This window comes from Rhea pennata, chromosome 6, assembly GCF_028389875.1.
Source record: "Rhea pennata isolate bPtePen1 chromosome 6, bPtePen1.pri, whole genome shotgun sequence".
NCBI classification, from domain to species: Eukaryota; Metazoa; Chordata; class Aves; order Rheiformes; family Rheidae; genus Rhea; species Rhea pennata.
Window position 1 is genome coordinate 14,033,904 of NC_084668.1, and position 15,574 is coordinate 14,049,477.

At 36.6% G+C, this 15,574-nt stretch overlaps 1 protein-coding gene across 3 annotated transcripts in view; it reads right to left on the bottom strand.

The window, feature by feature from the left end:
• Window positions 1–15,574, bottom strand: part of EPB41L5 (erythrocyte membrane protein band 4.1 like 5) — a 61,043-nt gene that overhangs the window by 25,330 nt on the left and 20,139 nt on the right. For all 3 annotated transcript variants that reach the window (XM_062578822.1, XM_062578821.1, XM_062578820.1), the window contains exons 8-16: window positions 13,659–13,779; window positions 13,160–13,247; window positions 12,420–12,508; window positions 11,191–11,260; window positions 10,272–10,441; window positions 7,978–8,084; window positions 7,287–7,314; window positions 4,802–4,847; window positions 3,582–3,697 (exon numbers count right to left, since the gene is read on the bottom strand). In XM_062578822.1, the coding sequence (XP_062434806.1) occupies window positions 3,582–3,697; window positions 4,802–4,847; window positions 7,287–7,314; window positions 7,978–8,084; window positions 10,272–10,441; window positions 11,191–11,260; window positions 12,420–12,508; window positions 13,160–13,247; window positions 13,659–13,779 (835 nt within the window). The remainder of the gene's footprint in view (window positions 1–3,581; window positions 3,698–4,801; window positions 4,848–7,286; window positions 7,315–7,977; window positions 8,085–10,271; window positions 10,442–11,190; window positions 11,261–12,419; window positions 12,509–13,159; window positions 13,248–13,658; window positions 13,780–15,574) is intronic.

The window sequence follows — 15,574 nt, forward strand, 5'->3', positions numbered from 1 at the left end:
TCAAAGCCACTGGAAAATGCAGATTATAATGCGAGTAGAAGGAAACAGAACCTCATAGGAAGAAGCATTACTGTGAAGGAGCAAACAGTACAGCATACATAGACCATTTGCTTAATTTTTTTCAGTAATGGACTAGATACTATTGAAGAAGCTAATCTTAGCTATATCTGATTAGCATAAAAAACATTTGGAGATAGATTATTTCAGAAAAGATCACAACACAAGCTAAGACACTGCCTTCTAATTTTGTACAAGAAGGCATAACATTTCTTAGATTTAGAATTTCAAATTCATAAATTCAAAACCATAGAAGTATCATGTGGAATAAAGTCCTCCAAAAGCTAGAGAGAGGAACAGGAGAGAACATTGATCACTTTAAAGTATCGTTCTGAAAAATATTTTTTACGCAAGCAACAGGTATTACTACATAGAAAGTTGTAAGGCTTGAGGCACAAGCATCTCCAAAACAGTAGGGATAAGCAATTGACTGAAATAGTTCAGCTCTTGAAGATTTTTAAAAACTTTAGTTTTGGGAAAAAAAGATGAACTGAAACGGACAAAGAGCTGGTAGCTGTCATCTCTATTGTACAAGGATCCTTCACTGTAATGCTTTGAGAGAGGCTATGCAAGTTGCCTTCAGGTATCAAAAAATGCATGGAAAAAAGTGCTCCCTGATAAGCTACTCAAGCAAAGAAATTCATTAAAAAAAGTCCTCCTTTAGTTTAATGTAAACTTCTCTAATTTATGACCCAAATCTAAACAACAAAGTGGAACTGTCTTATTGTTCATTTAGAGGGAGTCCAGTACAGCCCCAAAGTTCAAATTTCATCTTCTCATGTTCCAGTAAGACAGTTTAACACTTCTAGCCCTACCAACAGCCAAGCAGCCAGTGCATTGGTTGGAAGATCACATGTATCAAGGGAGGGAAGCAGAAAAGCATGCAGGATTCACAACAGTGGTAAATTATTAATGTTCAAGGATAGTCCTCCTTTAGAAAAGAGAGAGGATTTCTATAAAGCTCACCCATGGGTAAATTCAGATTTTTTTTTTTTTCCTTGTGACACATATTCTATAGAAATGACCCATGAATCCTGAAGCACCAGACCCCCTACATATTCCAGGATAAGACAATATAATTATTAATCTTTTGTTTCAGCTTTTCAGAAAAAGTCCGAAGTTAGAAAGATACCAATTACGTTTTAGGCTTTCCAGCCTTGCAGTTAATATTCCAGACCATCTGGATAGCCAAGGAGGACATATGCACTTCTTGCACTTTCCTATTCTGACAACTTTATAGAAATGGAGCAAAGACAAAACAAAAATACTAAAATTCTTCCTATCCGGCAAAGTACTTCCTATGATCTGGCACAATTGTTGTTGGCAGCTGCAGCATTAACATTTTAAATTAAAGGAAACATTGACATTAGGAAAGGCTCTAGCTGCAATGTAGCCAATAAATGCATCTGCCAAGAAAAATACAGACACTCACAAGGTCAGAACCTTATTTCTAAACCCCTTCAAATCTTACCATCAACAAAATCCCCAAACTGAAAGATTTCGTTGTTCTCAAACTCTCTCTCTAAAAGACGACTATTTTTCTGACAGGAAGCAAAAATAATTCATGCAGAAACAGGCCAATTAAAGACAGGGGCAGTTGAGAAAAGACCTTGTTAGCAGCATCAAGTCACCAAGATCTGAAGGCGCAACAGCCAAGTCACAGCCCCCGCAACAAATCCTCGTGTTCTGACAACTGTGTTAACCGAACCCCACTGCCCATCTACGAAACCAGAATGCAGCACAACTGCTGACTCAGCTCCAAACTGCTGCCTTCTTCCGACAGCTGGATTTGTCCTTTACTACGAGCAGTACAGTTCCCAGTAAACACATTAAAGTCACTTTGCCAGAAGACAACTGCCTTCAGTAATAACCGTAGGTCTCTACGAAACAGAAGATAAGCAGTGCAAGCATTACTTGCTTGACTAGAATGCATGAATGCCCAGGAAGGATTTTTTCTTTTTTGCTTACTGTTTTGGGTTACATATAGGTGTGTTTTATTTTCCCATTCATTCTCCTATTGAAAGGTTACATACTGTAGCAGCTGGCATGTAAGCTTAGATTCCTTGACAACGCCTGTTAAGAAAGACAGGCTCACGCTCTTAATCCTAAAACAGGCGCACCAAGATCAAATCTGAAACAAGTTGGCTATAAAGTCCTCCCCGTTTCTGAACAAAAGCAGGGGGATTTCAATGCACAAAAGAAGCCTTGCAAATATTAGCATGAATGCCAGCACGAATCAGATTCCCAAGAAGAGCTGTTTGGAGCGGGAGTCAAACATTTCCACCGCAGGAAATACCAATTTCTAGCACGCATCTTGCGGTTGGACCACGAGAATAAAAACAAAATAATTTTGAAAATGCTGAAGAATAAAGAAACCACCACCTTTCACCCACCACCATGGAAGGAATCGAGCGATCAACAGGATCTCATCATAGACAAGCACAGATTTCAGATACTAAACAAATCAAGGGCAAAAGAAAGAAAAACAGCATTGATCATTCGTTTTGATTGAAACTGTAACATAAGGCAACAGATAAAGCAGAATTATCCTCCCTCTTACAATCCAAGATCCATTGTATTAAAAGTCCTTAATCAATAAAATTTTAAAAATTAAAATACATTTGCCATCATACTGTTAGAAATAAATATTATCTACATTTAAGAGGTATTACAGCAACATAGATTGATATTCCAGAAAAAGGAAAAAGAACCTTTTTCTCTTGAGGGCTGAAACTGCTAAGGATAAGAGCTTTAGTGTCATTCCATTCCAGCACTGCTGCTCTTCAAACTCTCACAGAAATCAGAATTACCCTCTAGGATTAGCCATATTCACTCTGAATGCACAATAAGCTGAAAAAAGTGAGATGAAGTGTGCAGAAATACTAGGTTAAAACATCAATTTTAGTTTGAAATACCTTTGCAATACAAAATCACTTAAAAATCAATACCTGATACATACATTTATCTTCAAACCAATCAGCCTAGTTTTTAAATGCATCCAATCCATAAAATGAAGACTCTATTTACATAAAATCAAAGCTCTTATCTTCAGCTTGTATCATTTTCCTCAAGCTCCCACCCTCCTCTAGATCATGAAAAAAAATAGTTTAATCATTTTAAAAGGTTTTTCAAAGAGATTCAGAAGGACACCGATTTATGAGGTTCTGCATTTTGTTAAGGATCGAGAGAAGTCCTTAGACCTCTGTGATACCAAGCAAATAGTTACAAGAAATACTGTGGCAAAACAGCCCCAGCTCCCTCCAAGACTTAAAAATGCTGTTAGTGGTTTAATCATTGGCAGTCCCTGCAGAAATTTTTTTTTCTGGTTGGCGATGACTAAGTATGTTGTCTTCACCTCCCCAGACTACATTTATAGCAACAATTCAGCTAAATCCTCACTAACTTGGCTGTCAATTTATGTAAAAGATACAAGGTAGGCAGTTTATTTAAGCGCAGATAAAGAAACAAGCACTTGGAGTATGCATAAGCATGCAAAATTTATTTAGCAACAAAGCAGAACGTACCACTTCTTGTCTTGCTGGCTGGCTCCAGGGCTTCTTGGGAGGTTTTCTATTTCCACTAAGACTGGGGCAGAAGGAACTGCTGTTAGGACAGGTAAGTTTGGCTTTGCATTCCAACTCTTTGGAGACAGAACATAAACAATTAAGTTATCAAACGCAGTTCAGTGAAAGAATGACAGGTAACAAAACATACCATCACTTTTCTTAACTACAAAGCTAAAACAAAGCTGCTTTCTACCACTACTTCCACGTTATTAGATGCCTAAGCTCAGTCCTCTGCAGTACTGCACACTGTATCATGATTCATAATGATTCCAGGGCCGTTCAAAGATTAGAGTAAAAAGCTGTGGTCTGTTGTGCCCTTTTTCCATTCATGCAGTAATTCTTTCCCTCTATAGGTAACTTTGTAATAGTTATTGAAACTTTTGGGTTAGAATTCTAACCTTTAGATTGCCATTTGAAACATAACTGCTCTTGTAAAAAGCAACTCATTTTGCATAGAAGGCAAGAGAATCTGCAGAGCAGCATTTTACCCACATGCTTCCAGCTGAGATTGGCAGAGAAAAGAATCAGATTTATTTTAACATTAAGCAGTCAATCTGTGACCTGTTCTGCTGCACCTTGCATCTGAAATACTCCAGAATGGGAATCAAGGTCTTTCCAAATTCCAAGCACAATTATTTTCTTACTCATGAAGAAAGATTGTTACCTCATACTAAGGTCTGTTTTCAGTGAAATAAGGCATGTTGTGCACAAGTGCTAAAGGACAGTATCTATGATTTCATTCTCAAACTCAAAAAAAAATTTACATTTTGCTAATAATATATTCTTTAAGTTGCAGATGCAGTCCTCTTTTTCAGAGTACTAGAAAAAAATACTGTAACATGAAATCAGCAGGGCAGCTGATGGATTATGCCACCTTTTGTTTAAAATGTAATTAGGTATACAGAATTAATGTGCTTCAGATACTAACAACTCTCATGCAAAGAAATATATACAGAATAATTTTGTAGTATTGAGGCATGAAGTATTTTCCTAACTCCAGCTAAGTTAACCAATTATCATGCCTATAAATTAGCAGCCAATTTTTGGCATACAATTTACTAGTTAACTGTATAACTTTTAATACAGTCAGTCACTGGTTTTTAGAAAAAAATAACGAAATACCCAAATCTGATGAAATACATGAAAACTGCCTTTAAAATGAGTAAGACGGGCCTTACTTGTTGTGATCCATTATTTTGGTTAATAACGGCACTGTTTGGAATACTGAAAGACAAAATGAATTTAAATCAAAATATTTTAAAGACCAGTATTTTTGCAGGCTGACATCTTCAAAAAGAAACACAAGGTCTAGCAAAGATCTCTCCAAAGAATTTTACTATCCCCCCCCCCCCCAAAAAAAATTTTACTATCCCACCAAATAAACAAAACAAAAACAAACAAACAAACAAAAAAAAAGAACTGCACTTCAGGTCAGCTGCCTCATTCTAGGTAACCGAGGCTACCAGATTAGTTTTTGATTTGTTCAGGGTGAAGCTCAGCTATAAACTCTGATTTTCTTTCTTCCTCTCCTAGACCATATACATTTAGAAAGTCTTCTTGATTCAGCAATAAGGTGAGGCACTTTAAAAGCAAAAATGCCATCATTTTAGTTGCATGTTAAATATCCAACACAATGTGACATTTTCAAAACCTCACTTATGGGACGCAGATATGTTTGCTGCATCATTAGGACTCCTATGATCTGAAGTTTCACAAAGTTTATCAGAAAATTTCAAGACTTTCCTTTGCATATATGCTCTACTGAAGAGAACTGCTGAAGTCTTAAAAGCACTCATTCAAAAATTAAAGCCAGCTCCACAGAGCTTTTTTCTTCTTTTTAAGGCACATTCTTATGCCTGCTGATGTTTGATTCTACCCAAAACACATTTTACATTTTCAGTTTGGGAGATTTAGAAAGATTAACATCCTGCACAATAGCATGCATTATAAATCTTATGCAAAGCTAAATATTCAAGAGAAGATTCTAACCCAACTTTTTTCAGACTTCTATTTTTTTTAAATGGTTCCAACCTCATGTGACTAATTACCCTTTTCACTTATGGCCTAGATAATTGCTACCCAATTTGACAAGTTGACAATTCGAATAGATTTCTATACCTACTTTAATGATTCTTTAGAATTATTTTACTTCAATACTATAATATCAAGACCAAGCAATCTGTTCCTTGTCTTTTTCCGAACTTTGCACCTTCTATGTTGACAGAGTTTGGAGGTTGCAGAATATTGCACCTTTAACAGAAATATTAAGGAATGCCTTTTGGGTAACGCATTCCTTTGTGCTGAGTTAATACAAAAGAATGGATCAACACACATCTTTCATGATGCATTTCAGTTGGCAATGCTGGAGTGTAGAGTTTCAGACATGGCATTGATTGCTCTGGAGACTAACATAACAATGCCACACCTCGATACACATCAGAAGAGGGTTCTTATCAGAGGGAGGAACTGTATATGAGGTCATTCTGGGAGTGGCAAGAGAAACTTAAGCAGCATGATACTCAGAGAAGGGCAAGGCAACACAACATGAAGAGAGCACTGATTAATCAGACACATAATCACAATCTGCATGCAGAGGATCTGCAAACACAGTGATGATATCCAATGTTGAAGACAACTTTTCCATTTTAAAAAAAGAACAGTTAGTACAGTAGAGACTTGCTCATAAGGTCACAAAGATGAAGACAGCTCCAACATCACATTGCAGCATTCTCCCCCACTCCCCCTTTCAGGTAAGAATCAGCCCTGCTGCTATAGATGTGTGGCTGAACTCAGCCAGTTGTTTCAAAATGTTGTTTTGACACTCCTTACCTGGCTACGGGCTTTCATGGTGTTTAACATGTATGAAGATCTACTTTTCTTTCATAACTGGTTGCCATTAATCATTGCAATGTTCTTGAGTTAGGACAAAGGACAGAAAGCAGAACTGAGTGACTGTTCCTTTGCCACCAGGTAATTCTTTCTAGCCTGTTTTTCTACCTTCCCTTAAGGAACAGCATGAAAGCTCTACAATTCAGTCTTATGGGAGCATTTTACATTGCAACAGTATGTACAAAGACTGTAGGTACAGAGAGCCAAAAAAACCCCTCCCTCTCTTAATGGTGGTAATGAATAATTCAGGACAAGTTTATAGAAATAAATAATATATAAAAATAAATACAAGTACAGTGCCAAAAATTATTAAAGTAGCAAAGTATTTTAAATATTTGTTTTGTAGTATTTTCCCCATCTCTGAGCTTTGCTTGATTACATATTTCAATCACATAGCCAGAGTAGGCAGATCTCAGCAAGAAAAGATCCTCACATACTTTATCTGACCTCTTTACTTAGCAGCATTTATGCTATAAGAGCTCATCAGCTAAAATTGGAGCTAGCCATAAACTCACTACTCCAGCATCCATAAACATCTTTGCCTGTCAGAATGTATGTTTGGCAATATCCTCCATGTAACAGCAACACAGTAGCTTTGCTCTGAACAGTAAGAGCTATTTAAAGCAAGCAAGCAAACAAACCCACATCAAACTCAGAGTTTAAGAAGCTAATGCTCTTCCACATTTAGCTAATCTTACAATCTTCCACAGATACATGTTCAAGTATAGATGATAAACATCAAGAAAGGAAGTTATATATTAGAATGCATCTTACCTTGTTTCTTCAATTCTAGCAACATGTGCTGCAAAAAATGTGCAGGGAAGTATTAATTAAAATTTAATTTTTAAATTAGACCATCAATTAGGTATAAAATAATAAAATTATTAATATAAACAGGTGAGCACTGCCTAAAAGCAGACAGCTAAAAGGACAAAGTTACAAACAGCCTTCTCATGTATGATGTGGAAAAAAAATTTTAGATTGGAAGAATAAAAAAAAATTTTTTGAAGAGTAAACCAAACAGTGGGATTTAAGAAAGGATCCAAAAGCAAGCATGGAGGTCATTCTTGATGTAGGCATGAGTGGGAACACAGACAAAGTGAGCATCGCATGCTGTCAGGGTGTGAAAACAGACAGGACATAATATCTAAGAACAATGGGAGAATCTCAAAACCAAAAGTTTCAAATCTGATTCATAAAGTTCAAATGTTATTGTTATTAAATCAAGTTTTCTACCTTTATACATACGTACATTTTGCAGTATTTATGGGTGTTTTAGCTGTTAGGCAAGCTATCATGCTATGGACATGAGCTTTTTCTGATAAATACAAGTTACTTCCTACATCAAAGGAAAACTTATTTTCAAAATGAAAGAGGAGGACAAATGTCTACAGAATCAGTAAAGAACATGATTACTTCATTCTCACTGTAGATTGCACTTTGCACAACAAAGTCAGGAGTTTACCTTTCATTTGTAGCGTTCGTCTTGAGTATCTCTTGCTGGGCCTCCTTTCAAAGGATGCAGATCTTCTGGCTTTGTTGGTCTTGGTAGTTTGATATTCTGTTTTCCCACTAACAAGTCAAGTAAAAGTACAAAACAGTAGAATAAATCACTTTTTAATGACGGAATACAGACACCAACTGCAAAAGAAGTCATGTTTCTAACTGTTTTGAATTCATGGCTTAATAATCTGATCTCAGTTCTATTACAAAAAAAACAAAACAAAACAAAAAAAACGAACCCCCCCCAAAACCCACAAAAAGTTAAAACTTCAGAAGGCGTTTCACATAAAAGAGAAATCTTACAAACACCCGAACCTTCAACCCGTTTTCCCCAAAAGAAAAAGCTGACGTGACTCCTTAAGCCTTAAATTACTCAAAAAGCACATGTGCCCTTTACATATTACTGTGGTCACCATGCCTGCATCTCACAAGAGGTTGATAATCCTACAGGAAAGTTGAAGCTTGAGGTTATCATGTCATAGGTGATAGAGAAAAGGTAAAAATTAGAACAGGGCTAAACATTGTCATCTAGAGTCTCATTTCTAGGAAATACTTTTTTCCCTCCTCCAGGATTCCTTTTTTTGTCAGGATACCTTTTTTTTCAAGGTTTTGTAAGAAAAGACTTGTTAAAAATTAATTTTTTTTTCATATAGCAAATGTAACCACATTGATCACTAATTACAGCTAACTAATAATTTTTAGCAGCAGAGTATGCCTCAAGTTCCCCCTGAAGACTGACTACACCAACTACCCCCTTTGCTGAAGGTGTCAGAAGGTAGTCCAAAAAAAGCGCAGGGAACAGTCACTGCCTTGCTTTGCTAAGGCAGCATACAGCCAGCCCAATGGCTATTGATTATGCATAACCTGTTCCGTTGACCTAATGCATGCTATTCTCCTACACTGATGAAATGAGTCTTCATCATACATTTTAAAGACAATACTGTAAAGCACATTACAAACTCTGGACTTGCAGTAATTTGTCCCTAACCACAAAGAAAGTATATAAACCATTACAAATGCTAATGGTTTGGACATCCGCAGAAGACTAAAACCAGCATAAATCCCAAAAGGAACTAACCTTGACCCCTGCAGCAAGCTAACCCCCACACAATAGGCCTGAAGGCTTATGGAACTCTTCAGGAAGACAAAGTCCTCTTAAGTACCAGAGTATTTCATGCATTTTTTAAGGATAAGAATAACAAAAGCTAAGTGTTAAGGTCACCTCAACTGACCCAAATGGGGACACCAGGTAGCAACAGTAGTTCCTACTATTCCAAAAGCATCAATTCCAATCCAAGAGAAAGGTGGAAAGGTATTTCATCAAAGCAGTGGCAAGTCCTTTGGTTACAGGAAACATGAAGCGTTTCCATTCTCCAATTCCCTCCTCTTTTCTGACACTCTTCTTTCCTCCTCACTTCCACTCTTCCTTCAAGCTCCTTAAACTCATCTGATGAACCAGGTAATAGATCACAAGTAGCCTACTTGGCCTGTCCAACAAATGACATTTCTAAAGGTACAGCTAATCATCTTTTTTTGTGGAGTCTAGACCGACCCAACCCCCAAAGCAGTAGCAGCCTTATGGTCACCTCATTTCTTGTTAACACTGACCCTTTCTGAAGCAGATGAGATGGTAATGGTGCAGCTGCTGGAAACGGAGAGGGCAAGAGCTATGTGTATGCATCGTGTATGGGGTTACTCGCTGGTATCTACTCCCCAATTCTGGTGGAGCATCTGACAGCACCTTGCAGACTAGTCTGGGACTACAGGCCACTTGAAGTCAGTTACACATACATGCAGTGACTGACACAGAACGGAGGCCTTATCTGAAGCTTCTACAGGACTACCATCACGCCAGTAATGGTTAGGAACACAACAGTCAAAAGCCTGCCTCTGTCCCCAACTGTGCAAAACAATCAACCGTGCTCTAGAGTTCATTGAAAAAGGAGCAGGCTTTCAAAGGCCAAATGGTCTATAGAACAAAATATACTATATATGCTACATAAGGGACATAAGCCTCAAGAAACCTTTCTTGTATAATTTTCTGCACAGATCAGAATCACAAAGGTAAATCAGAAAAATGCAGGGAAGAAATTATACTCAAATATTTTTTTTTAAAAAAGTAAATTTAAATAACTTAACTCAATGAGTTTGCAAGTTTCATCTTCTATACATCCTGAGTGAACAAATATCAGTTTCTTTCCTGATTACACTCCAGAAACAATGGAGGAGATTCGCTAAACAATAGATGACACTGACCTGTATCGGAACCGGGATCCTAACCGAATGAAGCCAGATCGACTTGAGCTCTTTTGGACAGGACCTCGGAGCCGGAAGAAGGCGTGATGTTCTACTGCACACTTCCACAAGTGTTTGCAGGCTTTGGGATGATCCAGCCTGAAAACAAAAGTGTGCTCCTGCTCCTTTCCCTTAAAGCACACAAAACACACTGCAGATTTATAAGGGGCTTGAATAAGTCAAAGCTACAATTAAATGCAAGTCAAATAAACCATGCTCTCACAGATGATGAAACATATGCTAAAACAAAAATATTTTAGGCAGAAAACCTCTCCCAACTTTTTCAAAAGCTTTAATGAATAACTGCTTCATTGTTTGAAGCTGGAGAAGGCTAGAGACCATATACTTAACAAGCCAACCCTCTGAATAACTACAAATTAAATACATTATTATAATAGGAAGGTACTCCTCACTGAGGCTGGCTTCTCGGTCTCACTTCCAAATCAAATCAATATACTTAAATTACCAATACTCATATTTTTATACTCTCAGTTTTGTAATTGCTCTGAGAGCAATTTCTTTCCCTAGGAACAAGTCTGGCATTTGTTTAAGGAATTTATTCTACTGTTTGGGACTTAAGCTACCTAACCTTTTCTTTTTTTTCATGCAACACATCAAAACAAGTTTGGGTTTCAAAATTATTTGGCCCACATTAAATTAATATGGCATTCCCTTTTTTTAGAAAAGGTGAGAAAAAAATGAACCAATTTATTTCACATATAAGTCCCTTCATTCCCCCCCCCCAACACCACAACTAAAAATCTTTCAAGACAGTCATGTTAATTCTCAAAACATAAATATAAAAAAAAAGAGATCAAGATTAAGTAAATTCGTGCCATACAATCAAGATTGAGATGCAGCTAACCAGATAGTTATTTACCTGTTCGTCATCTTCAACAACAACTAAAGTGAGTTTGTTCTTCTTGAAGTCAAGTCTTGTTATTTTTGGCCTGCAAAATGAACAGAAGAAGGAGAATAAATCCAACTCTCAGTAACAAAAATAATTTTTTGTTTGTTCTTTTGTTTTCTTAAGTTCATGCAATAAGGGCCTGACTAGACTAGGGATACCAATGTTTTACCTTGGCATTTAAGATTCTTTCATTAGAAACTTAGAAGATTTATAAGAAGTCAACAACTTCAAAACAGACGAACCTATCAAAACTAAAACAGTAATTACTTGAACTGAAATTGTAAATTCCTTCAAAATATCCATGCTTGCCTACTCTTCCACACACACACAAAATTGTGGGCTGAGCTCAAAAAGACAGAGACACGTTGAAATAAGTTCTGTTTTTATTAAAGAAAGGTAAATTCTTTACAGTTCATCACAGATCAATTCTTGTAATGGCAGTTTCAGAAAAACCTAGATCCCAGAGCCATATACAGTTTCCAAAGTGAACAATGTGGACATAACATAAAAAAAAGAAAAAAGGAATTCTTCAATAAATAAATAAATAAATAAAAACAGAACTGATGGTGGAGGGACTCCTGTATTCTTGAATTCACAGGACACATACATGACACTTCTACTACCAAGTAAATGTTTTTCTGAGAAGTTTATGAAATTAGCCTGGACTAAGCTAAATTAAATTTTCATATGATGAAATTTCTTTTACTATCTGCCTACTTATTCTGTGAATATAGTTTTTAAAGACTGGGTAGGAATTACAGGTTACTGTACTTAATAATACATAAAATTATGAAAATACTGCACAAGTTTTATTGCTTTTGTCTTTCTTTAAAAAGCAAGGTGTACCACGTCCCCTGAATGCATGAAAAAGCTTAATTTTACTGGTTGGGTGTATACTTGATTTTCAAAGCACCCCTACTGCAAATTTCAACAGAAAAATTCCAAACAAAAAATTAAAAACGTCTCAAGGTTATTCAGTCTTTTTACCACTAGCATGTTATACACATATAAACCCTATTAACAGATCAATCAAGAATGTTTTTAAAAAAGAAAGACTATATTTCAGACACTGAAAACACAGGCTACACAATATTTTTGCAGGTAGTTAGTATTCACGGTGGTCTCATATCCTAAACATAGATATTTCTGACTAGTTAAAAAAAAAAAAGACAAAAATCTGTTTTAATCAGACAGCTTACCAGAAAAATAAACCAATCTTGGTGTCTCCTTCAAAGACAAGAACTCCTGTAGGGGTTAGTCCAAGGCTGTAATCGTTGCCATCCCTTGCCTAATTGAATTGTCACAGAAGAAATATTATGTTCATTTCCACGCCTGACCCTCTATCCAAATTATTCCAGTGATTAATGTAGTTTATTGTTCCAATTAAAGATGTATCTGCTTTTTTAGTGCAACAAAACTCTCATAAACATTTCTCCATTCAATGATCTCATGCAATGGGTTTTTCTAGTTTGCAGCCCTTCGGGAAAACTAAATATAGTGCAAAATTCAATAAAGTATTTTGAGTTGTCTGTGTAATAAGGACCTCCTCCGCACCTCTTTCTTCACAGAAGCTCTATTTTTCTCTGTAGTTTTTCAGCTGGTAACTGACTGGAGTTCAGCCAATTTTAATTTAATTACTAAGATTTGCACATAGCTTTCAGTCTAAACACAAACTGTAGTATGTATTGTCACATCAATTATGTATTTAATACAGAGCAGATGTTCGGACTAAAGTTACACCTTCTAGAAGCATGTGCTGCCAGGTGGAATGCTGATGCAAAGCCAGATCACTTGTTACACAGTTTAGATGAGTACAGCCTCACTAATTTTTTTTTTTTTTTTTTTTTTTTTTTTGTCTTCAAAGCAAAACAAATGTTGAAATGCTGGATAAAGCTAACATTATCATTTCCAAAGGTCACCATGCTGTGGTTAAACATACCTTGACTATGTGCATGTCTACACCATACATTTCCAGCCATTTAGCTTTGTTTAAGTAGTTAGTTTCAGCCTGCGCTGGTGTTTGCCCCCTGAAATAAATTGTTTGCAGTTAAGTAGATGCCTGAGAAAGCATACAAAGGAAACACTGGCATGTAAAGAAAGAGGAAAAAAGAAATGCCTGAGAGTGTGTGAAAAATTTAAACACTGCTGACTCTTGTTTTCACATTCACAAACCTCAAGGTCACTTTTGTAAGTTGCAATCCAAAAGCCACTGCTTCAAAAATTACTGCGTTTCAAGGTAATGAAACCCCATCATTTTATTTGGGCCTCTGGAAAACTTAGATTTTCACATTATGTACTCTTACAAAATATGACGGAACCACATTAGAGTTACTAATCTAATAATCATGGAATAAGATTCAGCAGTATCTTTTTAATAATTCTCTTCATAGAAAAAATTGTGCAAACACTTGGCTAAAGCATATTGCAAAATCTAGTACCTGCATTCCTTCCACTTCTCAAAAATGGCTAGCTCCATCTCTTCAGTCTGAGTGGGTACAAACCTGAACTCAGACACCAGTTCAGGGACATGTTCAGCAGGATCATAGTCTCCGAGTTCAGCTATAAAAGGAAAAGCCATGTCAAGCAACGTTCCCAATAAAACATTAACAAGAACTTTTGAGAGCTTTGCTGGTTGATTTAAAAGATTGAATTTTGCTGTTCCTCCTCTTCCTTCAGCCCTCCCTGTATCTGCAGTTTCACCTTTTTTAAAAGGGAAATTGCAGACACTGGAAGAGTGGTCTTAATGACTATACAAAACCTTCGCATTAATTTTTTACAAAGGGCTGCTGATATGTTGGTTAAAATGATCAACATCCTTGAAACTCATCTTTTTTCTTTCAGAAAGTTTTGAAACATTTTTATCACTGTAGTCTCTACTAAGACACCAGTTGATAAAAGTTACTGAATGCAATTTTGCCTTTTATTAAAAACACATTAAATTTGAAAAAAGCAAACAGTTTTAGTATTTTTCATAAAATTATTTGTCCCACTTATCTGTGCCACTTCAAAAGCACAACCTCCATTTTCCACAGATGCTAACCAGTCCAGCAAGACCAATGTGCGCCTGAAATGCTGAAACCTACAGCTACAAACCTATATAAAAACATCCTGATTTTCAGAGACACTACGCATTTGCTCCACCCAATGTTTTCTGGTGGCTTCTTGATGTTCAGCTTATATCCAAAAATCAGGAATACCTGGAACTTGGGTATCCAACACAAGCCAATAATTTTTCTGTTTGAAAAAAAATGCATACACTTGTGAAGGGAAAAAAGAAAGACCTTTGAAAAGATCTGCAGAAGTCAAATAAATACACGAAGTATTCTGAAGGTATAAAACCAACACATTTCCTGGATTTCTGTACATGGCAAGCGGAGTAATAGTCTTTTACAGCAACTCCCTGCTTTTTTTTTTTTTATTATTATTTTAAAGCTGACAGAGGAAGTCTGTAGTTCTATACTAATTTACTCCCACTAAAACGCCTGCCTCTGTTGAAAGGAATGCTGTCAAAGCCAGCTTAGGATCCAGCTGATTTAAATAAAAAGTACACAGCTGTCAGACAGTAAGATTAAAACCCTGGTAAGGGCTTCACTGTAGAAAGAGGAAAGAAAAAAAACAGCACAAAAAGCAATGTATTTATGGCCTAATTGGATCACTTTGTTTTTCTAAAAACTGACGCACTGAATGCTTCCATCTTGGGACTCTAACAATGCTAATACTTCTAACCACAGAATATATTTTTTTTCCCTCCCCAAACAGAAGAGTGGGAAAAAACAAAGCAGGTTTCTCTACATATGATCAGGCCATTAACAGTTCAACACTGTTCCTGTCTTAAGAATAAAATGTGCTTTGGAAAATAATTGAAAGAGCAAGAATTTCAGTGACTTAGTCTTGATATATAACTCCCGAAAAGCAAGTACAACGTCACACAGGTTTATAAGATGAACATTGCATAGAGAATCTGCACAGCACAAATGTACAGCACATACCCAAACCCCTTTCCTTCAAAGAGGACCATATGATAACTTTACTGTAGAGGCTCTGGGATTCTTTTGTATACTAATAAACCAGGTAGAACAAGCCCACATGGCCATACCATCCACAAAGGACTCCAAAGCCTTCTCTAGCAGACTCCTCTAAAACTTCAAGCCTCTCCTCTCTTTTTTTGCAAGTTCCTCTGCTCAAAACCACAGCAAACTGAATGATTGTTCAGATCACACCCCTCAAACGACAGAAGACACTAGCCATGAAGATCAGTGATGCTCAACCTATACAAGCCTAGAACACAGCTCTCAAACTGTTGACACCCGAATCGAAAGTCATTAGTAAGAGTCTCAGATGACTCAAATGTAAT